At 39.3% G+C, this 27,478-nt stretch overlaps 3 protein-coding genes across 4 annotated transcripts; 1 reads left to right on the top strand and 2 right to left on the bottom strand.

Moving 5' to 3' along the window:
- Window positions 1-17,182: 17,182 nt before the first annotated feature.
- Window positions 17,183-19,576, bottom strand: LOC103724015. Its single transcript, XM_008815136.4, has one exon. The coding sequence runs from the start codon at window positions 19,291-19,293 to the stop codon at window positions 17,263-17,265; it is 2,031 nt and encodes a 676-aa protein (XP_008813358.2). The 5' UTR covers window positions 19,294-19,576; the 3' UTR covers window positions 17,183-17,262.
- Window positions 19,577-19,812: 236 nt separating this feature from the next.
- Window positions 19,813-23,604, top strand: LOC103724014 (disease resistance RPP13-like protein 4). Of its 2 annotated transcripts, none has more exons than XM_039117972.1 (2): window positions 19,813-22,742; window positions 23,388-23,604. In XM_039117972.1, exon 1 carries the CDS (start codon window positions 20,248-20,250, stop codon window positions 22,162-22,164), a length of 1,917 nt encoding a protein of 638 aa, XP_038973900.1. In that variant the 5' UTR covers window positions 19,813-20,247; the 3' UTR covers window positions 22,165-22,742; window positions 23,388-23,604. The 2 variants fall into 2 exon arrangements, with proteins under 2 accessions (XP_038973900.1, XP_008813357.2); XM_008815135.4 differs by having other exon boundaries at window positions 23,373-23,604.
- Window positions 23,605-25,326: 1,722 nt separating this feature from the next.
- On the bottom strand, window positions 25,327-27,478 carry LOC103724013 (probable disease resistance protein At5g45490). The gene has a single exon (XM_008815134.4). It carries the CDS (start codon window positions 26,898-26,900, stop codon window positions 25,653-25,655), a length of 1,248 nt encoding a protein of 415 aa, XP_008813356.2. The 5' UTR covers window positions 26,901-27,478; the 3' UTR covers window positions 25,327-25,652.

The raw sequence follows: 27,478 nt of genomic DNA, 5'->3' as shown, positions 1-27,478 counted from the left end.
TTTGGAGGCCTTCTTGTGTTCTTCCAACTTGCTATATTCCTTGCAAAATAACTATCTTTCTCCTTGCAACACAAACGTTAGTATTTATACTTCAAGGTTTTGTGATCATCAAAATTAATCTTTAAATCAATCTTTGGGTCATCAGTCTCCCCCTTTTTGATGATGACAAAACTTGGAGTATATGCAATATAAAATATATTGTGTTCTAGAAGTAGTGCATAGCTAAGTTGCATGAAGTAGAAAACATATATATTTAAAACATACTTCATGATAATGCTTTAGATTTAATCAGCTTAACATAATCAACATATCTAAATTTAAGCTGGTTTGTATTCAATTCAGAACATACAGAATATAAAGCATTATGAGCATATAGTTAGGTATTTCTTCCCCTTTTTGACAACATCAAAAAGATAGTGAAACATTAAGCACAAAGATAAGACTACTCAAATATTTCTTTTTCTTATTGTACTCTGATTTGCATGTCAAATTATTGCAAGGATATGAATCATATAACTCAAGGCAATAATATTAGAATAAGATTAATGAGCATAGATCAGAGCCAATTAAGATAATTTCAGAGCAGAACACATCGAATGTGATTCCAAGGATAGTTTTCAACTCAAGTGTAGATGGAATCTTTCTTAAGTTAATTCAAGAAGTACCACGAATGATATTCAAAGAAAGCACGAATGGAAATCTAACCTCTCTTCAATAATAAGTATGAAAGCTCGTTCATTTAAGATCTTTTGCCCAATATATTAAGTATTTTATCAATATGAGAGCAATTTAATTAATTTTCAGAGTATAAGTGCAAAACTCATATACTTGAAAAACATATCATCATGTTGGATCATTAATTCTTAATGACTTCAAAGTTCTTTTATGATAATAAGAACATTGGGGCACAAATACCAAAATATGCAATTTTTGATACATCTTAGAGCTCATTTAAAGACTTTCTTTTATTTCTTTAGAAAATAAGCACAATTTGATACATAAAAATATGAATTGGCATAAAATTTGAAGTTCTAAAGAGCAAGCCAATTAGGACTCATTAGTGAATTTCAAAATAGATTTTCTAAAAGATACTCAAGCAAATTCAACATATCATACTCCCCCTTTTTTATTAAATTAGAGGCTCTTAAGATCAACTATTTGAATTGCAATTTGGTTCATGATTTATGCATAAGATATATTAACCAAATAACAAGCCTCAAGGTGTATCATAAAGATTTTCAGATTAAATTTCAGATGATACATATTGAAGAGCATTAGGATCACTTTTCATTTAGTATGCTTTCTCTCTCCTTTAGTTATAGATTTATGCGATTAAGTTCCATAAGATCTCTCCTTCTAAGATTTTCTTTCTCCTCCTCAATTGATCATTCCATTTAAGAGTTTAGAATTTGAAGATAATGTTCAGTAAAATTGTCAATCTCAAAAAAAAATATTTTCTATAAGTTTCAGCTTATTTTCATAAGACTCAATGTTTGAGATAAGACAACCTTTATAGAACTCATCTCAAGGTATAAACTCATTATATAATTAAAGCAAGTCTTGCAATATAAGGAGGTTCATTAAAATCAATCCATAAAAAGATACTGAATATCTAAAGCTCCCCCTCAAAAGATGCATTCTTCTTTAATCATTCTTTTCTTTTGTTGAATTTCAGATTTTAATGATAAACGTGAATAAAACTGAAACTTTATGATATCAAGAATGTAGAGTGATCTAGAATTATTCAAAATTTATAGCAATCACTCTTTTTAATCTTTCAAGAACCAGTTATGCTTCCTCTTAATCTTTGAGAAAATGTACTGAAATATTAATCAGAAAATGATTCATTTGAAGCTCAAATTTTTTTTTAAAAGCATTTACATTTTCTTTCTTTTAAGAATCATTTGAGTGAGCTGAAATATTTCTAGACTTAAGATCATTCACTCTCTTAATAATATATATATATATATATTGATGGAAGTCTTTAATAATATAGGAGAGAAAAACATATAGATGATCATTGAAGTATATATATTTATAGAACTCACTTTCTTAATTATAGTTTTTCAGCAATGTATACATGAAGCACAATAAATCTTTTTAATATCAAAATAAAATCATATATTTAAAAATATTTGTTTGCAATTAAGATCATTGAGAGACACATCATTTAGACCAATATTAGTACACTTTAGGGATAAGAAAAGATATGTTTCGGATGCATATCGAGACAATCAACCAAGGCGTCAAAATTAATTCTGTTTTTCTTATATTAAAATTTTCATTTAGAAATTATATTCAGTTATTCTCCTGAATGACGTGATCATTGAAGCATATAACTAAGGTTACAAAGATGTAACGATATAAGCATTTTTAAGTTAAGTTTAAGCTTTTATACAAAATTAGATTCTGAATTTCATAAAGATTTTCAATAGAGTCTTTCAAAGTCATAATTTGAGATATGTATCTTCCACATTGTAGCTCATCTTAAATCATTATGATTGAAAACACATATTTCAATAACATTAGAGCACTTTCAGAATCTTTATATTTAATATTGAGTTTCGATACACAATGGAGGATATTTTAACAAGTATTAGGACATTATGTATCAAAGTTAGGCAAGTAGAAAGATAGATCAAGATCAATTCAAAATAGAAATATCCTTCTCTTCTTCTTTTTGCAACTCTATTTAACTTTCAAAGATAATCGTGAATGACAAATCTGAAATTTCTTTTCAATAGTACCAGAATAAAACATTCAATCAAATTATTTAAGCATGGAGCATTACACAATATTGAGAGTCCGTAATTTAAAGCATCATGCCACATGCAAAACATATTACGTGTTAAGTCATGCATTAAAATATTAAGAATAAGCATGTCAAGGACCAAAATCAATTCTTTTCAAATAAACTCCCCTTATTTAAATATAATCTTGCACTGATTTCATTCTTAAGGTGTGTTTCCAAGTGATTAAAGCTTGACTTGATTCTTCTTATACTTTCATTTACTTTGTCATTCATTTTTACTTTCTTGTGCTCTATACTTTATTTGCTCCCTATCCGGTGGAGTTGGAAGGGGCACGAGGTACTACCACTAGCCTCCCTCTTGTGCCGTCCCTAATATGCCCTACACCGAATAGTTGGGTCAAATAGTGCCGGGTACTACCACTAGCCTCTCCATTGGCACCATCCCTATGATGAGCAATATAGAAAGGTTAAAATGTTCACTTGAAACTCTCTCTATTTAAGTGTAATTAATTACGAATTTTATCCCTTCCAAAAGAATGTTCACACAAGTATCACAAATGTGCCGAATATATTATGCTTGTTTTGCTTTTGCTTAAGATTGGAGTACTTGCCTTCTCTTGAATAATATCCATTTTCTTTTCTTTATCTCTCTTTCTTTTTGTTATTCTCAAGTAATTTACTTGAAAGAGCAGAATAAAGAAATAATCAAATGTATCATATAGAGGTATATCAAGCAAACAACATTTTCATTATGCTCAAGAATTCATAGCTTCTCACAAGTCATTTTAAATCAACATTTTAAGTATATACTTGTGTATTTCATGGTTATGATATAGGCAAAGGAATATTTTAGTTTGAGCAAACCATGAAACAATTTCTAAAAGCATAAGTCAATCAATACATATATAGACATGATATCAAGAAATTAATAATTAAAGACTTTAATCATGCCATAGTAAGATTTAAATTAATGACTTTGCTCAGCTAGTTTATGAGAGAGGTATCTAAAATTACCGAATCATTCTGCATTCTTCAAGTCAAAAACCTACTAGAGAGGTATCTAAAGTCCTCTCTCTTGTTTACATGTAAATGTTTATTGTACCTTTTATGGAGGTGTCCTTCAAGTTGGAATCTCTCATTTTCTTGCTAAAGGATCCTGCAAGCTCCTTTTCTTCCTTGAAAGAAAGTTATTAGTTTCTTCAAGATACAAAACATTCATCCACCATATTTTTAACTAGATGACTCGATATAAGATATGATACTAGTTGAATGTTGAGTCACTTTACTCAAGAGATTCCCTAAGTATAAGCAAGCACATATCACTTGAACTAAAGAGATGGTTTCATTAACCAATATGGTTCAAGTACAAGCATGTGAGACAATAGAAGGATTTATCAAGATCAAATCAATTTCTTATTTTCAACATCAATTTAGCTTAGATTCTATTTGCTTAAGATAATTGTCAATAAGGCATGCTAGCTAAGTTTTGATCAAATTGCCTTAAACAATTGTTTCTATCAAAATTCAGATTATGATTCATTTGTTATCAATAAATTATGATTCATTAAAGTTAGAGTGAAGTCTTGCACAAGGGCACATAATGATCACACAATCTGGTCTATTAGGTATATGATAAAATAATTATTCTATCATGCTTTTGATGCTTGTTCCAAATCACAAATTGCTTTATCATATTTGTAATGAATGTTTTCAAATAAGGTGGTTATTTTACATAGATCTGAAATAATCACATAGAAGTGTATTCTACACATTCATTTGACAGAATATAAAGCTCATAAAGCAAGCAAATGATAATGGTGATCTTTACTTCTAATCATGTAAGAATTTTATCAGGATCTATTTCATCTTTTCTTGATTTAGTCTTTTAGTAGTCATCAATTTTTCTTCATTAAGTGCATTTCTGAAAAATCCAATTTGGTTCTAATTATTAACAAGTTTTCAGATTGTTATATGTAAAAGATTAACCATATATATATATAATTTAATTTTAGTATCTTGACAATAAATCATTAATCTCATAAAGAATAAAATGAATTGATATTTCTACAACTCGAATCTTTCCATTGAGTATTCTATATGCATTGCTTGATGAATGATATCCAAGGATAGAAATTTCTTTATCAGATTTGGCATTATTTTCATAAGAACATATCAAGCATAACGAGTATGACTGAAAAATATGAAAGATATGCAATGGTTCATTTTCCATTTTTCAGAAGATCAAAAGGAGTTTTCATCAAAAATTGATCTAATAGAAATCATATGTATGACAAGCAGTGATGATAGCTTTTTAAAAATTATTTAAGTAGATGACTATCATACACAATTGTCTTTTTCATTTCTTCAAGAATTCTATTAACCCTATTTTACTTATGGTGTTCTTGGTGCAGAAACAATTGCATTCAATATTATTTTCTGTGCACAACTTAATACAAAATTGGTTTTCAACACTATGCCATGATACTTCTTTATTTTCATAGTTTGCAAACCTTTTTCATTTGATCCCTTTTTGTGAGTTTGTGCCAATGCAGAAAATATTTCAATTTAAGTGCCAAGAACAAAACCAATGTACGCTGTTGAAAACTTAGTGTTGGAAACAACATCTTTAGATTTAGAAATTGGTTTTTGTTTGTTTCCTTAGTTAATATGCATAGCAAACTTTGACCTTGTAGAAGATAATCTAAGTAAACCAATGACAAAGTCTTTTGAAAATAAATCCATACTCGCATGAGTTGATATTATATGCCAAAGATGGTTTCTTTAATCTTGGTATTTATAGTGCATATCTTCAAAGGCATACCAAGTACACATTTTCATATCTATGATCAATAAACAATAATGCCATGGATAAAAGCTCTCAATCAAGCATATAGAGAATTCATAGAGTTATTCTTAATAAATTGATTAATCATCTAGCAACTTATCCAACAATAAGTAAAGTATAATATAGAAAGATGGAGAAATTTGAAGTTATTTCTTCTATTTTAATTATTTTTCTTGTTTACATTTAAGTTCCATTCTTCAACATGTGTCTAGAATACCCATTGTTCAGATATTATCTTTTATTAGAACCTTGGAGAGCTAGACACACCTACTGAAAAATAATCAGATTTTCAACTTAGGAACCCAAACTCTTTTGGGTCCTTGCAGGTTAGCTATTATTGTTCCTTTTGGAACCCATATTTTCTTAATAGCTATTTTGTCCATAGGCCTGTAGATTTTAGGATTACAAGATGTGTATTTCTGCATATTCTTGTTAAATTTAACAGTCATAGATTTAACATAAGTAGATGATGAATTTTTAATTTTTTGATTTTGTTCATTAGGTTCATTGAATTTATGAAAAACTATTTCAGGATGAGCAAAAGGGATTTTAATTAACTTTTGTTCATCATATTTATAAAAATCTGTTTTAGGATAAGCAATGGAGGATTTAACAACTGTATTCTTGAAAGATTTTTGGATGTACCATGGTTGATATCCCAATCTAACTTTGTCAAATTCAGCTCTTTGATTATTTATCATTAGGTTCAATTTTTCAGAGCTGAAAGTAAATCTTTCAACAATAGGTTTTAATTTGTCAACTTCTTTAGTTAATCTCCTGTTATCTTCTGAAAGTAATTCATTGTTTTTCTTAAGTTTATCATGGCTTTCGGTGAGAAGTTGATTTCTTTGATTTAGTTCTTTATTTTCTTTAATTAAGATTTCAGTTTTATTAGTTAGTTTCAGTTGTTCATCTCTTAGGATTTGATTTTCATTCTTTAAGTTCTTGTTCTTACAAATAAGTTTCTTATATTCTAAATACAAATCAGAAAAGGCATCGTGAAGTTCATCAAATGTAAAAGTGCTTTCAGTTTCCGCACGTACCTCATGTGCCACGAAGCATGGATGATACTGCTCTTCTTTTACACATGATGTTTCAGATTTGTTAGTGCATTCATATTTGTCTTCAAGCATATTCCATATTTCTTTAGCAGTCATGCAAGAAGATATGCAATTAAACTCATTCCTATCTAATGCACAATATAATAGGTTCATGGCTTTTGAATTTTGTTGAACCATTTTCTCATTATGACTAGTGTTTGTGTGTGTTCCATTGACTATAATACTCCATAGATTATAATCAAGTGATTGTATAAAAATGCGCATGCGTGCTTTCCAATGTGTATAGTTTATGCCATTAAATAGTGGAGGTGTATCAATTAATTGTCCTTCTCCTAGAAAACTATCTATTTGAGTTGTCATGATCTTTGGCTCTTGATCGTGAGATCAATAATTAATCTTAGAGCACCTGCTCTGATACCACTTGTTGCCCAGTAGATACAACCCAAGAGGGGGGGTGAATTGGGTCTTTTAAAACTTTTAACTTTTCAATTAATTATGCTAAGTTGTATAGATGCACACTGGAATTTAAACTTAGCAACAGTTTGATTTATTGAATGAGACTTGATTAAGTAAATTAAATATGCTTGCAACTAAAGGATGTGCAGATAAGAGTTAAGCAAGCAATTTATCTAAGTAAGTAAGTGAGCAAGTTAGACAATGACAAAAAGCATCACAAACACTACAAACATATAGTGGTTTGGTGCACCCCAGCACCTACATCCACTCTCCAAGACCTCTTGGGAATTTCACTATAATCCTCCAGATTACAGCCGGTTGTTTTACAAGCTCACAACCCAACTTGTTGCTTTGCGAGATCACAACGAACTCGGTCGGTTTTCACAGGCTCACCGACTAGAACCTACCGATTGTTTTCACGGGCTCACAATCCAACCCAGTTGGTTTTTCCAAAGGCTCACCAACCACAACCTTACAACGATTGTTTTCCGGGTTCACAATCAACCCAGTTGGTTTTTTCCAAAGGCTCACCAACCACAACCTTACAACGTTGGTTTTTCCTTTGGCTCACCAACAAACCTTAACCTCTTGATTCAATCCCTTGATTGAATCAAGTTACAAGATATTAGACTAAGAATTTAAAGCAAGTACAAGCTTCTTAACTAAGCAAATATATCCAATATAAACAAATGGAGTAAAGAGAAGCTCTCAAACGAATTTTGAAGATGAAGGAACTCGGCTTCTTCTTTACTTGACCCTCTTCTGATTTGGCACGAGGTAGAGGATGATTGAGGCAGCACACGGATGGAGAGGAAGCTTTGGGATTCACTTGGATGCTCTTCTTCTCTCTATTTTACTTTGAATGGCCCTTTTGTGCTTATAGGAGATTTTCCGTGTAATCTCTTTGAAATCTTTTCTCTAAATGTTCTCTCCCACTTCCATACCTTCTTCCCTAGCTCTCCTCTTGATTTTATAGCTTTAGATGGCGTGGAAACAAGAATCTAGCCGTTAGAGACAAAAATAGAGCCGTTGGACACAGTCTGTACCTCCTGACAATATTTCCGTTGGGATCGGAGTCGACTCGCGCGATCTGGAGTCGACTCGCCTGTTGCAGGAGTCGACTCGTGCTTGACTGGAGACGACTCGGCCACTATTCCAAATTTGAATTAATGTGCTCGCTTTGTCCTAGAGTCGACTCGGACCAAACTGGAGACGACTCGGGCACTTAGGGGTCGGCTCATTCTCAGGAATCCAGAGGACATATTTTCTGATTTTCTTCCTCGAGTCGACTCGAATTCTCTTGGAGTCGACTCGGCTCTCAGAGCCCGAAAACTGATCCTCTGTATTTTGGGGTCGCGCTGCCTTGGAGTCGACTCGAACTGTCTTGGAGTCGACTCGCCTCTCAGAGACGAAAATACCGTCTTCTGTCTTTGGGGTTGCGCTGTCTTGGAGTCGACTCGGACTTTGCGGGAGTCGACTCGGCTCTCAGTGTCTGAAATTGGCTCTCTGACTTTTTGCCTTGTATTTCTCTGAGAGTCGACTCTCGCTTCCTTTGGAGTCGACCTGCCAACCATTGGAGTCGACTCGAGTTCCTCAGGAGTCGACTCGGCTCTCAGGGTCCAAAAATAGCTTCTCTGTGTTTCTGCCTTGTTACTCCCTGGAGTCGACTCGTACTATCCAGGAGTCGACTCGAGGACTATTCTTTTGGATTTTCCTTTGAATTTGCTCTTCCAACTTGAGTCCTTTGAACTTGAAACTTGGGTCAATAAATTGTAGCTTTCTTCCAACTTTTCTTGAGAGCTTTGGAGGCCTTCTTGTGTTCTTCCAACTTGCTATATTCCTTGCAAAATAACTATCTTTCTCCTTGCAACACAAACGTTAGTATTTATACTTCAAGGTTTTGTGATCATCAAAATCAATCTTTAAATCAATCTTTGGGTCATCAGTGTGAGTTCTGGTTGGATAGTATTTCCTTTCTCGGGCACGTAATCTCCAAGGAAGGTGTCTCTGTTGACCCAATGAAAGTGGAGGCAGTAGTTGGATGGAGTAGACCTACCAATGTAATTGAAGTGCGCAGCTTCTTAGGATTGGCTGGATATTACAGAAGATTTGTTGAGGGATTCTCCCGTATTGCCATGCTTTTAAGTCGCTTAACTCAGAAGCGAAAAAAGTTTGAATGGACAGATGACTGTGAACAGAGTTTCCAAGAGCTGAAAAAACGTCTGGTGACAGCCTCAGTGCTAGCTATTCCATCTGGAACAGAAAGTTTCACCATCTACAGTGATGCATCTCGTAAAGGACTTGGGTGTGTTCTGATGCAGAATGGGAAGGTGATAGCTTATACCTCTAGACAGTTAAAGTCATATGAACAGAATTACCCTACACATGATTTGGAGTTAGCGGCGATAGTTTTTGCTCTAAAGAATGGAGGCATTACTTGTATGGAGAACACTGTGAGGTTTTCACAGACCATAAGAGTTTGAAATATATCTTCACACAGAAGGAGTTGAATTTGAGGCAAAGAAGATGGCTAGAACTACTGAAGGATTATGACCTGACTATCAGTTACCATCCGGGGAAAGCAAATGTAGTGGCTGATGCTTTGAGCAGAAAATCCTCAAGTGAGTTGGCAGCATTGATCACTACGCAGAAGCATATTTTATTAGATTTGGAGAGATCAGGGATCGAGGTACGAATACATGATCCTAAGGTACAATTGGCTACCCTCACAGTGCAACCTATTCTGATTGAAAAGATCAAGATGTCTCAAAAAGAGAATCCAGATTTATAGAAGATTAGAGAAACAACAGAGTCAGGTGTGCAGTCAGAATTTCGAGTGCATGAAGATGGCTCTTTAAGATTCGGGAATAGGGTATGTGTGCCGAAAGTACCAGAAATGAAGAGGGAGATACTTGATGAGGCCCATAACTCAGCTTATACTGTACATCCAGGAGGTACTAAAATGTACCGGGACTTGAAAAAAAAAATTTGGTGGAGTGGCATGAAGCGAGATATAGCTCAGTATGTTGCACAGTGCTTAGTATATCAGCAAGTGAAAGCTGAGCATTAGAGGCCTACTGGACCATTACAGTCTCTTCTCATTCCTCAGTGGAAGTGGGAGCACGTCACCATGGATTTTGTGACTGCCTTGCCTAAGATCCCTCGGGGTAATGATGCAGTGTAGGTGATTGTTGATCAACTGATTAAGTCAGCACATTTCTTGCCTTTTAGAGTTGGCTTTTCTCTGGAGAAATTGGCAAGTTTATACATAGAGTAAATTGTGAGGCTGCACGGAATTCCAGTTTCAATTGTGTCTGACGGAGATACTAGATTTGTGTCATAGTTTTGAAAGAGCCTTCATAAAGCCCTTGGTACAAGACTGGACTTCAGTACAGCTTTTCATCCACAAACTGATGGATAGTCGGAGCGCACTATTCAGATTTTGGAAGATATGTTAAGGGCTTATGTCATGGATTTGGGTGGTGCATGGGATAGTCATTTGTCGCTAGTTGAATTTGCCTATAACAATAGTTATCAAGACAATATTCAGATGGCTCCTTTTGAGGCATTGTATGGAAGGAAATGCCGATCTCCAATTTGTTGAAATGATGTAGGAGAAAGAACATTATTGGGTCCAGAGATAGTACAACAAACTGTGGATAAGATACAGGTAATCAGAGAATGGATCCTTATAGCTCAGAGTAGATAAAAGAGTTATGCTGACAATAGGAGAAGAGAACTGGAGTTCCAGGTTGGTGATCATGTTTTCTTGAAGGTATCTCCGACTAAAGGTGTGATGAGGTTTAGGGTTCGTGGCAAATTGAGCCCTAGGTATGTTGGTCCATTCGAGATCCTGGACAGAGTCGGAGAAGTGGCATACTGTTTGGCTCTACCACCAGCTTTAGCAGGTGTACATAATGTATTCCATGTTTCAATGCTGAGAAAATATATTTCGGACCTGAACCATGTGGTAGATTTTGAGCCTATTCGTCTGCATGAGGACCTAACTTATGAAGAGTACCCGATATGGATTGTGGATAGAAAGGATCAAATGTTGCGATGTCGGACCATTCCTTATGTAAAGGTGCAATGGAGCAATCACTCAGAAAGAGAGGCCACTTGGAAACTCGAGGAATAAATAAAAGCCAAACACCTTCAACTCTTTGGTATTTCAGGTACGTTAATTTCGTGGACGAAATTTTTTTTAGGAGGGAAGAATGTGAGGACCCGAAAAAAAAAATCTTTTAGGATTGATGGGCCGGCCTGAGGAGGCCACGATCGTGGAAGAGGAAACGACAGGGGGAGCTGAATTGCGGGGGGGAGGTGAGTCACCGGGGGAGACCGAGCGCTGGGGAGGGGACGGTTCCGCGAGCTGGCCGGTCATGGAGGATGCCTTAAAGCCTTCTTTCCTTCAGCGAAGATCTTCCCAACGAATCTGGTGAAGGTGCCTTGGATCCGGGGGTTTTGATCCAAGTTTGCTCAAGGATTCTCCTCTAATTTCTCGTCGGAAAGGTTGCCGGAGCTCCCCATCGGACTGAGGTAATCATGACTCCTCCCCTTGTGCTTCATTTGCTAGATTTAGGGCTATGTTGGCTAGGTTTTGGCTAGTGAAATCGTCGGAGAAGGATCCGAAACAGGGTACCCTTATTTCGGCTCCTCTCTTTCGGATCTTGCCGCCACCAGCCGCCAGGTTGGCCGGGATCCATGTCATTTGGGGGTTAATAGGGACTGTGTGAGGATTAGTGAGAGATTTCTAGGATTAATTGAAGATGGGGAGTGGTGGATCCGAGGTTTTCTTCCTCGTGATCCCATCCTCTTCTCCTCTTTCTCTCATCGGTTGGCCACCGGCGGCGGCGACTGTGAGTCGTGGGCCACTGTGGCTGCCGTCGAGTGGGGGCCGAGCCACCATCATGGTGGCCTTCTATTGATGATGGAGGGGGGGCTGAATCCTTCCGGTTCTTGGGGGAAGAAGAAAAAGAAACCTCTTCTTCCCTCCCTCTCTTGGCCGACCACCATCGCCGACGACTGCAACAGTGGCGGCCGGCGATGGTTCGGCCGGTTGTGTCCGAGGGTTGGGAAGGAGAGGGCACAGCCACCATGGCTGCTACCCTTGGACCAAAGGAAGATGAGGAGGGAGATGTACTCCCATCCGTGAAGAGAGAAGGGTCTTCTCCCCTTCTCTCTCATTCACCCTTCTTTTGGTCTCTTCACCTGGACCGGCCATCGTCGCCGGTATGGCAGCGGCCACGGCTGGCGATGACATAGGCCGGTGGTACAAGAGTGGGAGTCGGGCCACCCCGACTGCCCCTAGATCTGGAGGGATTGAGATATTTGGGGACCTGATGATGGACCCCATAGTAGATGTGATTTATGGTTTAGAATATTTAAATATTACATGATCTAGTTTGTGATTTGTGATTGATATTGTAGCGGAAGAGTCAGCGGTGCCAGGAGGTTTTGGTCAGGAGACTCAGCACCCCAGCTCGTAGGTTGTGATTTGGATCCGTGTTTGAGTCAGTCTACAAATTCCAGTAAGAATCTTTACATCTGAGCACCTCTATTTATGCATATATTTGATTTATTGTTGGATATATTTTATCAGTATGTTGTTATTAGTTTTATGAACTGGTATGCACATATGAGGTGTGCATCTTGTTTGCTATGGAAATATTGAAATAATTAAATTGGGAAGAATAATCATATCTTTGAGAATACATTAAAATATATGATGCGATTGAAATTTGACTAAACATGTAAAATTAGACATGTAAAATGGGTTGGACTAGCCTCGTCATGATATAGCCTCTACGAGCTTATGCGTAGGATAGCTGCCACGAGCTGATGCGTGGGATAGCCTCCACGGGCTTACGCGTGGGATAGCCTCTACGAGCTTATGCATAGGATAGCCTCCACGGGCTTACGCGTGGGATAGCTGCCACGAGCTTATACGTGGGATTTGTGCAGTCTTGGACTGGGTCATAATCTTGGTTAGTCTAAAGCCAGAAGTGAAAAACTTAAAATTTGGGAATCAGATTAATACGAAAGTGAATAACATAATGTGTAAAAAGGTATTTATGTATATGTACTGGTTTATTTATACTTGTTGTTTATTGAGCCTTTCGAATGATGAAATAACACTTATATGTTGCTTAGATTATTTTCTTATTATTACTAGTGTGGCTGTTGGGATTCTTAGAGGGCTGGAAAAGCTCATACTACACTTATTTTTGTTTTTCAGAGGCATTGGATTTGTAGAATCCGTCGGGTGGGACGAGAAGTGAGATCGATCTGGAGTCAGACTACTAGATAGTTAAAAGTTAATTTATCTTTTGCTTATGGACTTTGAAATTATGTAATCAATTAGTACATTTTAGTTGGTTTGATTTAATACATTAATCGTTGATTTTTGGCATTTTTGTGAATATTGTACCTTATTAGCCCTTACATGATCTCTAGGGTTTTACTTTAGGGATTATGTGGCCGTGTCACGTGGTCGACCCGAGTGGTGGGTTTGGGGCGTGACAATAAGTTGGTCCCAAGCTCTTCAAAATTTGGATTTAATCTTTCTACACCGCCGAGAAGACCAAAGATCTCGAATGTTGGGAGGTCATCTTTGATCTTAAGCTGTGTTTTCAGAGTAGACCAGATGCTTCTAACAGAGGGGAATTTCAAGAATAGATGTGATACAGTTTTAGCATTAGAACAACACAAAGGGCAGCCTAAAGAGATTCCCCATCCTTTACGTGCCAAGATTTCACCGGTATGCAATCTATTTTATAATGCCAACCACGTAAATATCTTAAACTTTTCTGGAGCTACTGCTGTCCAAAGGGATTTATAGAAGGGCTAAAGGGTGCCACTTTGGTTAAAAAATTTGTAGAATGATCCCACTGTATATGTTCCATTGCTAGTTAATTTCCACACAGGCGCATTACCAATTTTAGAAGGTCTACAAGATTCCAACAATCGGGATAAAAGCTCCAATTGTTTAGTTTGTTCTATAGACAAAGGACCAAATAGCTTAATGCACCACTTCATCTTTCTCCAACTCCACCGAGAGGCCACTGAGGAATTAACTCTAAGCACTCTTTTGTAGTGGTCATTAAACAAATTATTGGGCATCCCTCCTTATGCATTTAATTATGCTTGAAAGTTGTGAGATATGTTGTCTTCAAATTTGTTGGGAAGATACTTGGTTATTCAATGTTTGCTTGGGTAATAAAAGCTTCTTTGACTACTTGTTTCAAGGCAAACTTGGGGAACATTGGTGCTTATTTGGAAGCTGGTTTTTGGGATTCCAAAGGGCTAATAGGAGTGGAAAAATTCAGATTAGTGTGCTGGAATTTAAAGTTGTTAATTGGATTGCATTTTTGTGTCTCTTTGGTGACTTGAAGAGCTTGGTGCCTATTCTCTTCAGTTTTTCCAGCAACCTTTCACTCTTTTGTTTTGGAGCTTTTGTGTAGCTACTTCCTCCTTTGTCAAAAGCTTCATTTTGGCCTACAAATCCCTTATCATTTTGTGAGACATTTGTGTCTCTTGTAAACACTTTGTAATCCTACAAAGTTAGTGAAATTGGACATCGGTCCCATGGACGTATCTCAATTGAGGGAACCACGTAAAAATCTCTTGTGTTCTTATTTTGTTTTTGTTCTCTTTATTGATCTACACTTGTGAGGAGCCATTTTTCCCAACATAAATGAGCGAAGGGGACTGCATCTACCCAAGCATCCTCCCAAAATATGATGTTCTCCCAGATAAATTGCTGGTGCTTTTCTTTCGGCTAAGATTTCTTTTCTTGCTAATTTTAACTTCTTGTGATGCAAATGTTTTACTATGTCTATTACTTTTGCCTTTTTTCACCATTGATGTTAATTAGTGATGAGTTTATTAGGGAAGATTTATCTGTATCTATCTCATCAGTTTTGGATACATTTTGAATATATATGTATGATTGTGCTTTCTGCCCTATAATGAGGAGAAATTATTTGTCATCAACAATCAAACAATAATTATTATTCTCACACGAGATAGATTTTGCTCCAAGGAGAGGGTATCTACTTATTTTGACTCCAAAATTAATAATAGAGTATCAAAATGAAAAATCGACATCATTGATAATGATGTATGCTACAATAAATGTCTAAAAATCAAAAATCATATATTTTGAAGGTCTCTGACCTATGCATCATATGATTTTTAATTTATAGATATTTTTGGTAGTATAAATCAAGAACAATAGTAAATGTTTAGTTTGGATGCTCTATTATTGATTTTAGAGTCGAGTGAAATAGATACATTCTCTTCTAGAATGGAGCAAAGTCCATATCTCTCTTTCTTTATTTATATATGTTTAAGAAAAATATATTTATTCAAGAGAAATGGTGGGAAATCCACCTAAACTTTTTCTTTAAGAAAGATAAAATACCAACAAAGAAATTCAATAGGGGAAAGAGAAGAGGAAAAGTACAAAAAAAAAAGTAAGGAAAAATAGCAGAGCAGGAAGGAGAGAAGCAAGGAGAGCAGTGAACTTGAAGGGAGGAAGAAGAGCCCAACTGAAATGAGGTCAGTAATCAGCACGCTTACGAGGGCCAAACTTCACATCTATGAATAGCCTAAAATCTCTTCTTTTTTCATTGTACATTCCTTCTCCGTTTGCCCCTTGTATATGTTTTCTTGGCTTTTCTCGTAAATAACCTGTTTGCTCCCTTAAAAAATTAAACTAGACTGGCTTTTCTCTCAAGCTACAGACACCAGCACGCTATAAGAAAGAGCTTCCCAGCCACCTCTAAGATCATGAGGCACCTTTTTGTCAGACCAAGATCCCCTTGAGGATCATAAGATAGACTTTCAATCTCTGAAACTTTATCCTAACATCTTTTTACTGACCTCAGACAAGTTTTAACTTGAAGGAGAGCCTTTATTATAACATGCCTTGTATCTGTTAAGAGAAAGGCCTTAGATATTTGCTTGCTTGTTTAATTGCTTCTCTTTGATTATGGGCTTCTTACATGTTGCGGATGAAAGCACTCACCCTTCGATTGTACTATTCCCTTTCCTGGATCCAAACTGCGGAAAGACGAATCGAGAAGAAGAAGTAGTAGAGAATAAAATCAAACAATCACAAAGACAACAATTTTACGTGGTTCACCCCAATACGGGTTACGTCCACCGAGGCCACACACACAGATTCAATATATTCAGCAAGGGTTACAACGATCTCTCTTCCCCATTGGAGATTGCACAATTAGGGCTTACAAGAGAGATAGGACTCAAAAAGAAACTCTCTACAGCACCTAGGGTTCACAAAAGACCCCTTTTATAGGTTTCCAAAACATAAGGAGACTTCCCTAACGAAACCCTAAGTCAAAAAGCCATCTTGCCACCGTTTGAATCAACCCCGAGATCTGGAGTCGACTCTTCACTTTCAGGGGTTGACTCCTGATAAGCTCGAGTCGACTCGGACATCCTCGGGTCGACTCCAAGTATCAGCACCGAAGACTGGCATGCTCTGTCTTCCTGAGAGAGTCGACTCCTTCAACCTGGAGTCGACTCGAGCAGACCTCAAGTCGACTCCTGCAGGGCTGGAGTCGACCCCTACAGGGCTGGAGTCGACCCCTACAGGGCTGGAGTCGACTCCTACAAGCGATCCCAAAAATAGCTCTCTGTTTCTTCACTGTGACACATAGCGAGTCGACCCTCTCATCCCTGGGGTTGACTCAAGCTTCACATGAGTCGATTCTTAAATGCTAGGGGTCGACTCCATTCAGTTGGCACAGATTTTTTTTTTTTCCAAGCAAACTTGAACCGAATTCAATTGCAGTTGTTTCGAGTTTCGAGGCACAGTTTTTCAACATTACATACTGTCGATGGATTCTTTATATATGTATTGGCTAATGCCTCTTAACTCTTCTAGTTTTAGCTCCTTTTTCACCTAAAATTTTCAGATATTCCTCCTGCTCGTTTCTAAAGATGAAGCATTTTTGGAAGATTATGAACATATCCAGACTGAAGGCGCCTACAGAAATTTGTTATCTTTAGAAGTACATTTCCTGTAACATGTTAAAGAAATTAAGCAAAAAAGACATCATCCATCTCAAAAGTGCATTACTTGAAACAGAGTACATTATCAAACTGCCGTAGCCTTTACCTTATTTCTCTACTATCAGTTTTGCTCTAGCGTGTCCTTCTTCTATCCTATATTGATCTCCTATTCCTAGGTGAGCCATTAAAAACCATACCAAAGTGAGCAACTCTCCTCCGGTGCTAAGCTGCTTGGCATGGTAATAACCTCTGCAATGACTTGCAGCATAGCACAACATCTCCACCCAAACAACACTCATTATCTTCCATCTTTTCTCTACCTTCAGCTCTAACAAATGCTTTGCAAGCATACAAGCATCAAAAAGTATTGATTTGCTTCTGTCTCCTTTCACCTGTATTGGAGGGACTTTAGTTTCCACCGAAAGGAGCATCTCACAGGCTTGCGTCGCATCAGGCATTGCGTCTCCTCGCTGAAAGAATTTCTTAGCCTCCGCACAGGTGTCTCCGTACCTGATCTGCCCAATTCCAGCACTCAGCATGAAAGGGCGAACTACAAGAAGATACAACATGTAATCGGATATCGCCTTGCTAATCTTCTGGTCTGAAAGTATGCCCTTTGGGTGATTGATGCCGTCAAAGTAATAGCAGAGATCAGTTGCAATGTGCCACAAAAGGATGCTCTCGTCAAACTCCACCTCAACACTCCAGCCAAGCTCCTTCCGGTATCCCTTCCTTTGAAGGGCCCATTCTCCTCTGCAGGTGCTGAAACGCTTGTAGCCTTTGGAGTCTTCTGCACTGCTTGTCTTGTTCTTGATCTCCTTAAAGATGAATTCTTTCAGCTCATCATGGACAGGACAATAGATGGTATGGAAGAACCTATCCCAGGCTTCTTTCACAGTAAGAAGAGCCATGATTCTTTTGATTGTGGATGGCTGGTCTTTAAGGCAGAATCTTATCAGGTTGTAGCATGCCATGGAATTAGACCACCTTGGTTTGTTGGCTGGTCGAAAGAAAGAAATGCTTGCAAAGATCATGTTAGACAGGCGATACTGCTTGAGATCTTTCAGCTTAATAAATGCCCAGTCCGAGAAAACCAGCAGGCCAACGGAATAGCTCTCAAGAACGAGAGCCCCTCCCAACAGTATGTAAGTAATTACTACATCGATATCTTTGTAGCCATGCTTCTTGGTGAACAGGAAGAGCAGGAGGGCAGATAGGATCGAGGAAAAAGTGATGCTGCGGAAGAAGGGGCCTACGACAGTATGAATGAGAGTTGACTTGGTATAGAGCACGTCGTAAATGAAGGAGAGTTCGATTTCGATTACTTTGAAGGCTTGCAAGGGAGAGCGCTTGAGGAAGAAGGATTGGCTCTCGTTCCGGTCATGGAAGCTGAGGATGAGGTCTACAATGAGGCGCTTGAATGTGTGGAAGAACCGATGAGCTCTGGACAGAATCATCACTGTATTAATATCCTCCACGACAGTGTCCAAAGATCGCGGCTGGGTTTCAGGTTCCTTCTCCACCTCAATCTCTGCTTGTAGACCAGCAGCCGACATCGAGGCATACTCCTCCATGAACTTGGCATAGTTTGGACCAGGGTCAGGAGGTGTTACCATGGAGTTCCTCAGGCAGTCCATGCTTGCACACATGAGTGCCCAGGACCTCTCACCATACTTCAGAATTCCAGCGAGAAACATTAAAGCTGCAGGGGCCTTGAGCCTAGTTTGTGGCAGGGACCCAATGAAGACATAGAAGGCGACTGCAACCTGAAACATTAGTCCAAGCAAGTGTCTCATCCATAGCTCATTATCCTCTAGGGAGAAAGCAGTGATGGTGTCGGGGCCGCCAAGATGTAAGAGAAGGAAAGGGGCCCAGAATGCGAGGAGGTCGTTGTTCTCATTGTCAGGACTGGAGGGACTATCTTGGTTATTAGAGAGGATGCCGAGAGCAAAGGTGGCGACCCAGTCCGCAAGCAAGTATGCTGACCAGAGGATGAGGCTGATGCATCTGGATTTGTTGCGCTTCCGGACGCTCCCGGAGAAGATGAGGACGATCTGCAAGCATAAGCTGGTTAGAATAAATGCTCGGAGGTCCCAGTTAGTCCATATGCTCCTCACTCTGTAAGAGAAAAGCTGCATTAGGCTCTCTTTCTCTTCCACTTGCTCTTTTCTCCAGCAGTCTGTAGCACCTTCCTTGGCAATGGAAATTTATAGCACCTTCTAACTGTGAGATAACTGAAAGAAAGAAATTCTCATATTGAAGGTTACCAAGACGAAGCAGAGGCTTCGCAAAATTTGGACTTTATGTAAGACAAGGAAGGTGGGTGTGGAGGCGGCTCAAATGGTGGGTTCCAAGTCGCACAGGCATAGGATGGGGTTGGCATGTAACAAGGTGAAGAGATTGGAACATTATGTATTCTAATCTATTCCACTGGAGACGGGTTCGGCTCAAAAAATTTATTGGACGGGTTGCAGACCTTTGGTCAAGTTCCTAAGAAGATGTTGGTTCATGTAGGTAGTTTCAGGGAAAATGCTCGGAAGTTGGAAGGAAAGGTTGCTGCTGCCCCACACGGTTTGCATTTTTTTTGCTGACCAGATTTCATAACAGTAGTTGACCTCTGAGTTGACCCCAAAAAGAGTCTCTCCAGTCGTCACTCAGGAAACTTCATGATGGATTACCTTTTTTGAAAAAAAAAAAGAGAGAATAGGAGACCAAGGAGCTTCAGCCACATTAGTCATCTGCAATTTTGTTAGAGGGATGAAAGTTTTATATACATCGAAGGAAGACTGTAGGCAAGAAGAAAATGAAATGGGTACAAGGGTGAAAGTCTTCGGACAACGACAGAAATAGAAAAAGAAAGAAGGGACGGAGAAATACAACTGCTCCATCATTATCAACCGAGTAAGTTCTCCAATATGCATGACCAACAAGAATTAGCATCTTAATTCTTGACTGTTTTTCATTATTTCTGCATTTTAATCTTTCATCCTCAGTCATCTTCCACCTCCAAGCTTGTCATTTTTCAGAGTTCCTTAAAATTGCTCTCTTATTACGACCGCTCCATATTATCTCACCCTGTTTCACGAACAAGAATGTCGAAGGAAGGTATAATTGAAGAAGTTCTTACTCCATTGGTGAAGCAACTGGGGAACGCTAGGTGCCAAGCTCTCAAGTTCAAGGAGAATGATACACCCCCAGCGATCAAGCCGCTTTTTGAGAGCATTGAGAAAAATGTGCAGGACGTGGAGGACATCGTCCGAAGAGCAGAGAGATGGGAGAAGGATGTGATAAATAATTTTGGTATTGTCGCTCGCCATGTTGATGACATCTTGGAAGAAGACAGCGAACCCCGCGCATTCGAATCCAAGCTCCGGAACGTCGATAGGGAGATCGCCAACTTAAGGGCCCTTCTGACTCCCCCACTCCAACTACCACAGATTGAATCAGCTCGTGCAGCATCAACTCGTTCTGTTCCTTCTTTGTCTAAGGCCCTGCAAGCATCAGAAAAGTGGCAGCAACTTGAGTTGGAGAAGAAAATCCTGGAGAGTTCCGCCATATCCAGTCTTCAGGTGAGTTATGACAACCTTGACGTCCAGTTAAAACTATGCTTGCTTTGCTTCTCTGTCTTCCCAGAGAATTCAATCATACGGAAAAGGCCTGTAATTTACTGGTGGATCGGGGAAGGCCTCGTAACTCCAACAAGAGACAACACAGCTGAGGAGATTGGAGAGAGCTGCTTCAGAAAGCTAATCATGAAGGGCCTGATTGAACCAGTTCATATGAAACGAAGCCCTATCATCAAATTCTGCAAACTGCATCCATGGATGCGATGGATGCTTATTGCTGTTGCTAGAAGAGTGCAATTCTTTGATTTTGATTCAGAAGGAAATCCTACTTCAGATGATTCTTTAAGTCGTCGTGCTTGCTTGGTAACCAGGAAAGAAGGAGCACCCCAACAAATGTCCATCAGGGGCCTCTCAAATCTTGGTGAGTTGCTGACACTGTTCAATGTCGACGAGCACTACCTAAACTTTGAAAGGAGCCGGTTCTCTGAAATGAGGAAGATCACTGTGCTCCAACTAGGACGGTGGCAGAGCTTGCCCAAACATCACATTGAAGTAGAGAGCACCGAATTCTTGAAAGGGTTGAGGTCTTTCAAGCACTTGAGGTATCTTTCCTTCCAAGGCATATCCAGAATCACAGAGCTTCCTGCTTCAATCAGTGAGATCTCCAATCTCAGAATCCTGGATCTCAGAGCATGTCACAACTTAGAAAGACTGACAGTGGGGATCGCTTCTCTTCAGAAACTAACCCACTTGGATCTGTCAGAGTGTCACTTGCTTGAACAGATACCTAAGGGGATCGCCTCGCTCTCAGAACTGGAGGTGTTAAAGGGATTCGTCATCGGTGATGCGAGAAGCAAAGATGCTTCTCGACTTAGGGAGTTAGCAAAACTGAAGAAACTGAGGAAGCTGAGTATAATCATAGGGAGTAAGATGACAGTCACAGAAGAGGAACTGAATGAGCTGAGAAACTGTGAAGCCGTTCGCTCTCTAACGATAACATGGGTGGTATCACCATCTAAGAAGGGAACTGCAACGCTAACAAGGACCGCAACTATGACGATAACATCTTTCTCCCTTCCGTCGAATCTCGAAAAGCTAGACCTTCGATGCTTTCCAGGTAAGACGGTGCCAGCTTGGTTGAGCCCTAACGGATTGAGAAGCCTGAAGAAATTGTACATCAGGGGAGGTACACTGAGTAGTCTTGGTCCGGAAATTCGCTCACCAACATGGAATGTGGAGGTGCTACGTTTAAAATACTTGCGTGATTTGGAGGTGGAATGGTCTCAAATACAGTCAAATTTTCCAAATTTGACTTACTTGGAGATTGTTAAGTGTAGCAAGCTGAGATCCTTCCCTTGTGATGAAGATGGAGTGTGGGTGAGCGTCGACAGAGAAATATCAGGCCACAGCACAAGCGGGAGCAACGGCATTACCATTTCATAACCTTTATTTCTATATACAAGCATTTTGCTATGTGATCTGCAATCGGTGTTGCATTTTTATCACGTAGATCAAACTTTTGTTTTTTGATTTTTGTAGTTGCACTAGAGTGCAAAAAAAAACTGTATCGAGAATAAATCATGCTATTTTCAGTTATCTAAAGTTCGCATGGAATGGCATTGGTGTATCCACACTCCCTATGATCAATTTCATGCATCATTCTATATTGTAAGGCGCAGTTTCCTGGGCTAATGGGCCGGCCTGAACAGGCCAGGCCCATCAGCCCTGTCGATCATGGTCGATCGCGATCGATCGACCGATCGTGAGAGAGTTGGAGAATAATTTCCAATTCCCCGATCGCGCCAAGCTCGGTGGAGGGGCTGACGCAGGGGGTGGCGATGAGGCGGCCGCGGCCAAAGGAGGATGAAGGAGCGGCACCGGCGGGCGATCACGGCGAGGAGTCAAGGGTCACGAGGCTTTTCTTGCAGAACTCGGAGGCGAAGAGCGAGCCGCAGCGGTCCTACGCCGAGTTCTTCTTGGATTTCCACCGGAAAGGTTCATCAGATCTTCGCCGGACTGAGGTAATGGATCAAGCCTTTTCTTCCTCCTAGTTTTACGGCTCTATGGTTGTTGCCGCCGTTTGATTTGGGCCGGCGAGCAGCCGGATTTCACCCGAAACATGGAACCCCTGTTTCGATCTTCATCCTTTGGGCGTTGCCACCACCGGCCGCCGGCTTTAACCTGGGTTGCGGCCTCCTTTTGTCGCCATCGGGTGAGCGGCTGGGCCACCGCGGCTACCACCTACTACCGGCGAAAGGGAAGGGAGGAAGAGAAGGGCCAAGCCCTTCGTTCTTTCCTCTTTCTCTTTCCTCCTTCCTCCTTCCGTCCGGCCGACCTCTGTGGCCGTCGATGTCACTAGGCTGGCCGTCGTCACCGGGGCCGAACTACCTTGGTCGCCGACCCTTGGCTCCTCCTTGGTTCGGGTCGAGAGGGAGAGGGGAGAGATGACTCCCTGTATGAGAAGAGGATGCTCTCAGACCTTTCTCTCTCCTCTCTCAAACCTTTCTCTCTCTTCCCTCTAATGGCTGAAGAGATGTGGATGAGGGATCAGGGACGCGATGGCAGACCCATGGTGAACTCCACTAGAGGGTTCTGGGTAGTTGATTTTTAGTTTATGATTTTTTATTCTAATCATGTATTTGGTAACGTAGGGGAATGATATGCAGGACAGAGGAATGGTCGAGCAAGGTTCTTGACACCGTGAGTTCTAAACGAGATGTGGATTGTGTGAGAAGTTGAGGTGTGGATTGGTAGCATTGTAGCTTGTTGGATTGCGATAAAGATAAGGACCATATACTTGGTTACCATTATGTATATATACATGTTATTGATTTACACTACTGAATTTGCATCGTGATTTATATTGATAGATTTGATTTGGTATATGATGGTATATTTTATATAATTTACAGTACGATTATACTTGCATAATAGTATATGTATCAGATATTGGAAGCATGAATATATGAACAATGTTACATTGAATTTGAGAGAAATATACTGTGTAAGTGAAAATTGATTTGACAAGTATAATTTTAAATCAGATAGATAAGTTATGGTTTGCACTAACCTTATCATGAGATAGCCTCCATGGGCTTATGCATCGGATTGCATCAATAGGCTTATGCATGAGATTGCATCCATAGGCTTATGCATGAGATAACCTTCACGAGCTTATGCATGGCATAGCGTCCACAGGCTTATGCGTGGGAATTTGTCGGTCTTAAATTGGGTCATGATCTTGGTTAGTCCAAAGCCAAAAAAATATTACTATGAAATCTGAAAATCAAGTTAATGAAAAACAAATAATAAGACATAAGAAATTATTGTTGAACAATTGGATAAATTTGAGATTTATATATGTATATATATATGTGTGTGTGCGCGCGCATGCGCGCGCGCCGCTTCTTTGATAAGATGAAAATGAGGGCTTATGTGTATGTTAATTTTATGAGCTTTTCGAGAATTGATATGGTATTCATTTTATCTGGTATTATTCATTTGATTATTTTTCTAATACTTATGGTGTAGCGATTCGGAATTCTTACTGGGCTAGAAAAGCTCATATCTTTTCTTGCATTTTTTTTAGTATTTTAGGTTGCATAGTACTTAGCTACGGTTGGAATCATAGGCGGAAAGGATGAATAGATAGAAAATCTTTATTTCTAGCAAGATGAATGAATCTGAAAATTTTATACAATTTTGTTATTTATTACGAAATGAGATCATTGTGTTTATGGACATTGAGGTTGTAATAAGTTTCTTAGGCCTAGCATATTCTCTAGGGCCCTATCCTAGAAAGTGTATGACCGTGTCATATAGCTGACCTGGTTGTTGGGTTTGGAGCGTGGCATATATAATTGTTGGTATATAGTCAACGCTAATATTGTCCAATCATAATCATCTGCAACCAAGTGCTGCACATTTCATATGGATGTTATGAATCGTAAGACCTTCTTTACAGAGGTATTCATACTGTATTGGGAACTTTTTTTTTTGATGAATATACCATATTAGGAACTATTCTTCATGTCGTAGTCTTTTTTTTTCGTTTTTAATGAAAAGGGGGGCTTGGCCACCCAAATTTATTGAAACTGAATAATTTACAATGACAAAGCTGAAAGGAGAAGGGAATATACGGGGATGTTGATAGAATTCAGAAACAAAAGAACAGTAGGTAGGTATGCAGCTGAAACTTCTCTCTGCCAGTAGTGAATATGAAACTCTGAAAAGGCTTGCGAGCAGCTGACTGGTAGAAGCAAGGGGAGGAAGAGAACAGTATGCAGCTGGAACTTCAATTGAAACTCGAGGCTTATGCTCCAATTTGCAGCTGAACCTGTGTAAAAACCTTGATTTGTGACCATCTAAACAGGGAAGCACTTCAAATTCCTTCGCTGAAACACTCTCTGAAACTTGAAATCTGAATATCTGAAACACTCTCCGAACACCCTCTGGCACCAACGAATATGCATCTGAAACATTGTAAAAACTATGAAATCTGAACATCTGTAACTTGAAGTCTTTCTCATCACAAAGACCTCTGAGGGAAGCAATCATTAGTCTTCTGAAGGGTGTGCTGGAAGAGTACAAAGACCTCTGAACTTCTTTTTTTTTTTTGAATCAAAAATTGGACATAGCCTAATCTCTTTCATTAAGTAGATGAAAGGAACAGTACATAGTCAAACATGTTGATGTGTTCCAAAATTGATGTACAATCTAATGGATTATACATATTCTTTCCTTCAGCTGTTAAATCTTTATTTCTCCTTTTTAGCTATTATTTATTTATTTATTGCTCTCTTAACATCAGACATAGCACAAACTGTTGCATTTATTTTAGTAAAGATAAAATGTCATTGATCACTAGATCAAAATGGAAGTACAAGAATGTAATGGTATAGCCCGTCCAATAACAAATGAGCATAATCTTATCAAACACTTCCACTTCCTTTAGAGCTATCATCACTCAAGCTTGTTTTCCTGCTAGAATCTCCGGATGATGAGAGAGATCCATTCAAAATCTCCCCTACAGTCTTCGCAGCTAATGGCAGGCCACTACAATTGTCCAAAATTTCCTTCTTCATGCCTCTTACAGTAGGATGATCAGACATGCGACCATCTTTTGTTAGTGCATCCATGAATATAGCCCAACAACTTTCGCGATCGGTGAGAGGTTGAAGGTGGTACAGGTTTTCTTCCCCAACCATCTTTACGGCCACCTCTTCCACTCTACTTGTGATGATAGCTCCTCCACCGCTTCCCTTCGGCAATCCAAAAGCAAGACGGTCATCCCATTGATCATCTCCTGGCAGCTCGGAGTCCAAATTTTCATACCATTCATCAATGTTCCAAACATCATCGAATACAATGAGATATCTCTTGCCCATCAATTGTAGGTGAAGGGTGAACATCAATTCCGCAAGGCTGTTGCTTCTTGAATCAGAATTTGAAATCGAAGTGATAACATCCTCTTCGACTCCAAGAGACGTTAGCATCCTCTCCAGAATCTCTCTTCTCAGATCTTTTCCTCTGTGAATTGTCTGTGATACGCATACCCAGAGCCTTGGAAAGAAGCGCCGTCTCACCTGCTGGCTGTTAAAGAGCAGTTGGGCCAGCAGGGTCTTACCAACCCCACCCATCCCAACAATTCCAATTCCCTTGAATCCATTCTTATCCTCACCCGTGAGCATTCTTTCCACTTCAATCAGCTGATTGGTAGCTCCATGGACCTTCGCTTTGTCCACAGCTTGAGAAGTCCAGCGGTCGAACTCCACTGGCCCCCGCCTGCCCATGTCACCACGCAAAGGACCGCTGCTAGATTTTCCTTTTATCCTTCCATCACTTATGGTCCGGATTTTTCGCTTGATCCTTAGCAACCTCTTCCTGGTTTTGAAAAGAAAACACAAATCAGTTAAAGAATAGAAGCACGTACGCTTGCGCTGCTCATGATTCCTGTGCTTCTTGGACAGCATTTGGCACTCGATCAGTATGTCATTTAGGTCGTAGAGTGATTCTCGGAGCAAGTCGGCGGTGCCTAGCGACATGGAGAACCTTGTTTTCTTTTTGAGATCTTCCTTGATCTCGTGGAATTGGAGAATAAACGGAATTGTTGCATTATCCTCTTCTCCAAGACCATCCACAAATTTACTCATCAGAAATTGTATTATTTCAACAGCCATTCCACTGGTAAACTCTCTTCCTAATGTTCTCTCCTTCCCACGAACAGCACCTAGAACTGATGAGGAGAAAGCTGGAAACTAATAAGACATCGAAGAGTTTTTTTTTTGAGTGAAAACAGAGGAAGCGCGTCAAAAAAGATTTTTCGATGCCTCTGGCAATTCTGTCACCATTTCAAGGAAGGGGAATGGAAAGAGTAGTCTTTTATTTTATTTTTATTTATTGGTTCCTCGAAAGGAAAGCGCGTCGAAAGCGGCAGTGGGGTTCAAGAAAAGTCTACGAAATCGTGAAGAAGTTGGACGAGATGCTGAATTACGGAGGATGCCCGAAGTCCTCGCGGATGTCGGCCCTTACCTTCCCTCCTTTGCAATGAAAGTAGGACTCGTATTTGGAGGAGATCCACCGTTACCATAATCTGGCGTTGGTTGGTCAAAATATGGGACCCATTACCCCAGTTGCCGAGAAAGATAACGAAGGGACACTCTCTACCCTACACCTAGCATACCACCTCAGCAGTGCACTGGGCCAATGGTATTTTGCCACATCATGCGCGTGGCCATGTTAGCATAAGTTAAAGAGA

This window comes from Phoenix dactylifera, unplaced genomic scaffold, assembly GCF_009389715.1.
Source record: "Phoenix dactylifera cultivar Barhee BC4 unplaced genomic scaffold, palm_55x_up_171113_PBpolish2nd_filt_p 000294F, whole genome shotgun sequence".
Lineage (NCBI taxonomy): Eukaryota > Viridiplantae > Streptophyta > Magnoliopsida > Arecales > Arecaceae > Phoenix > Phoenix dactylifera.
This window is presented reverse-complemented; position numbering and strand designations above follow the sequence as displayed.

Excerpts from the sequence above, each read along its gene's own strand:
- LOC103724013 (XM_008815134.4), bottom strand. The coding sequence starts at position 26,900 with ATGGCTGTTGAAATAATACAATTTCTGATGAGTAAATTTGTGGATGGT.
- LOC103724014 (XM_039117972.1), top strand. The coding sequence starts at position 20,248 with ATGTCGAAGGAAGGTATAATTGAAGAAGTTCTTACTCCATTGGTGAAG.
- LOC103724015 (XM_008815136.4), bottom strand. The coding sequence starts at position 19,293 with ATGCAGCTTTTCTCTTACAGAGTGAGGAGCATATGGACTAACTGGGAC.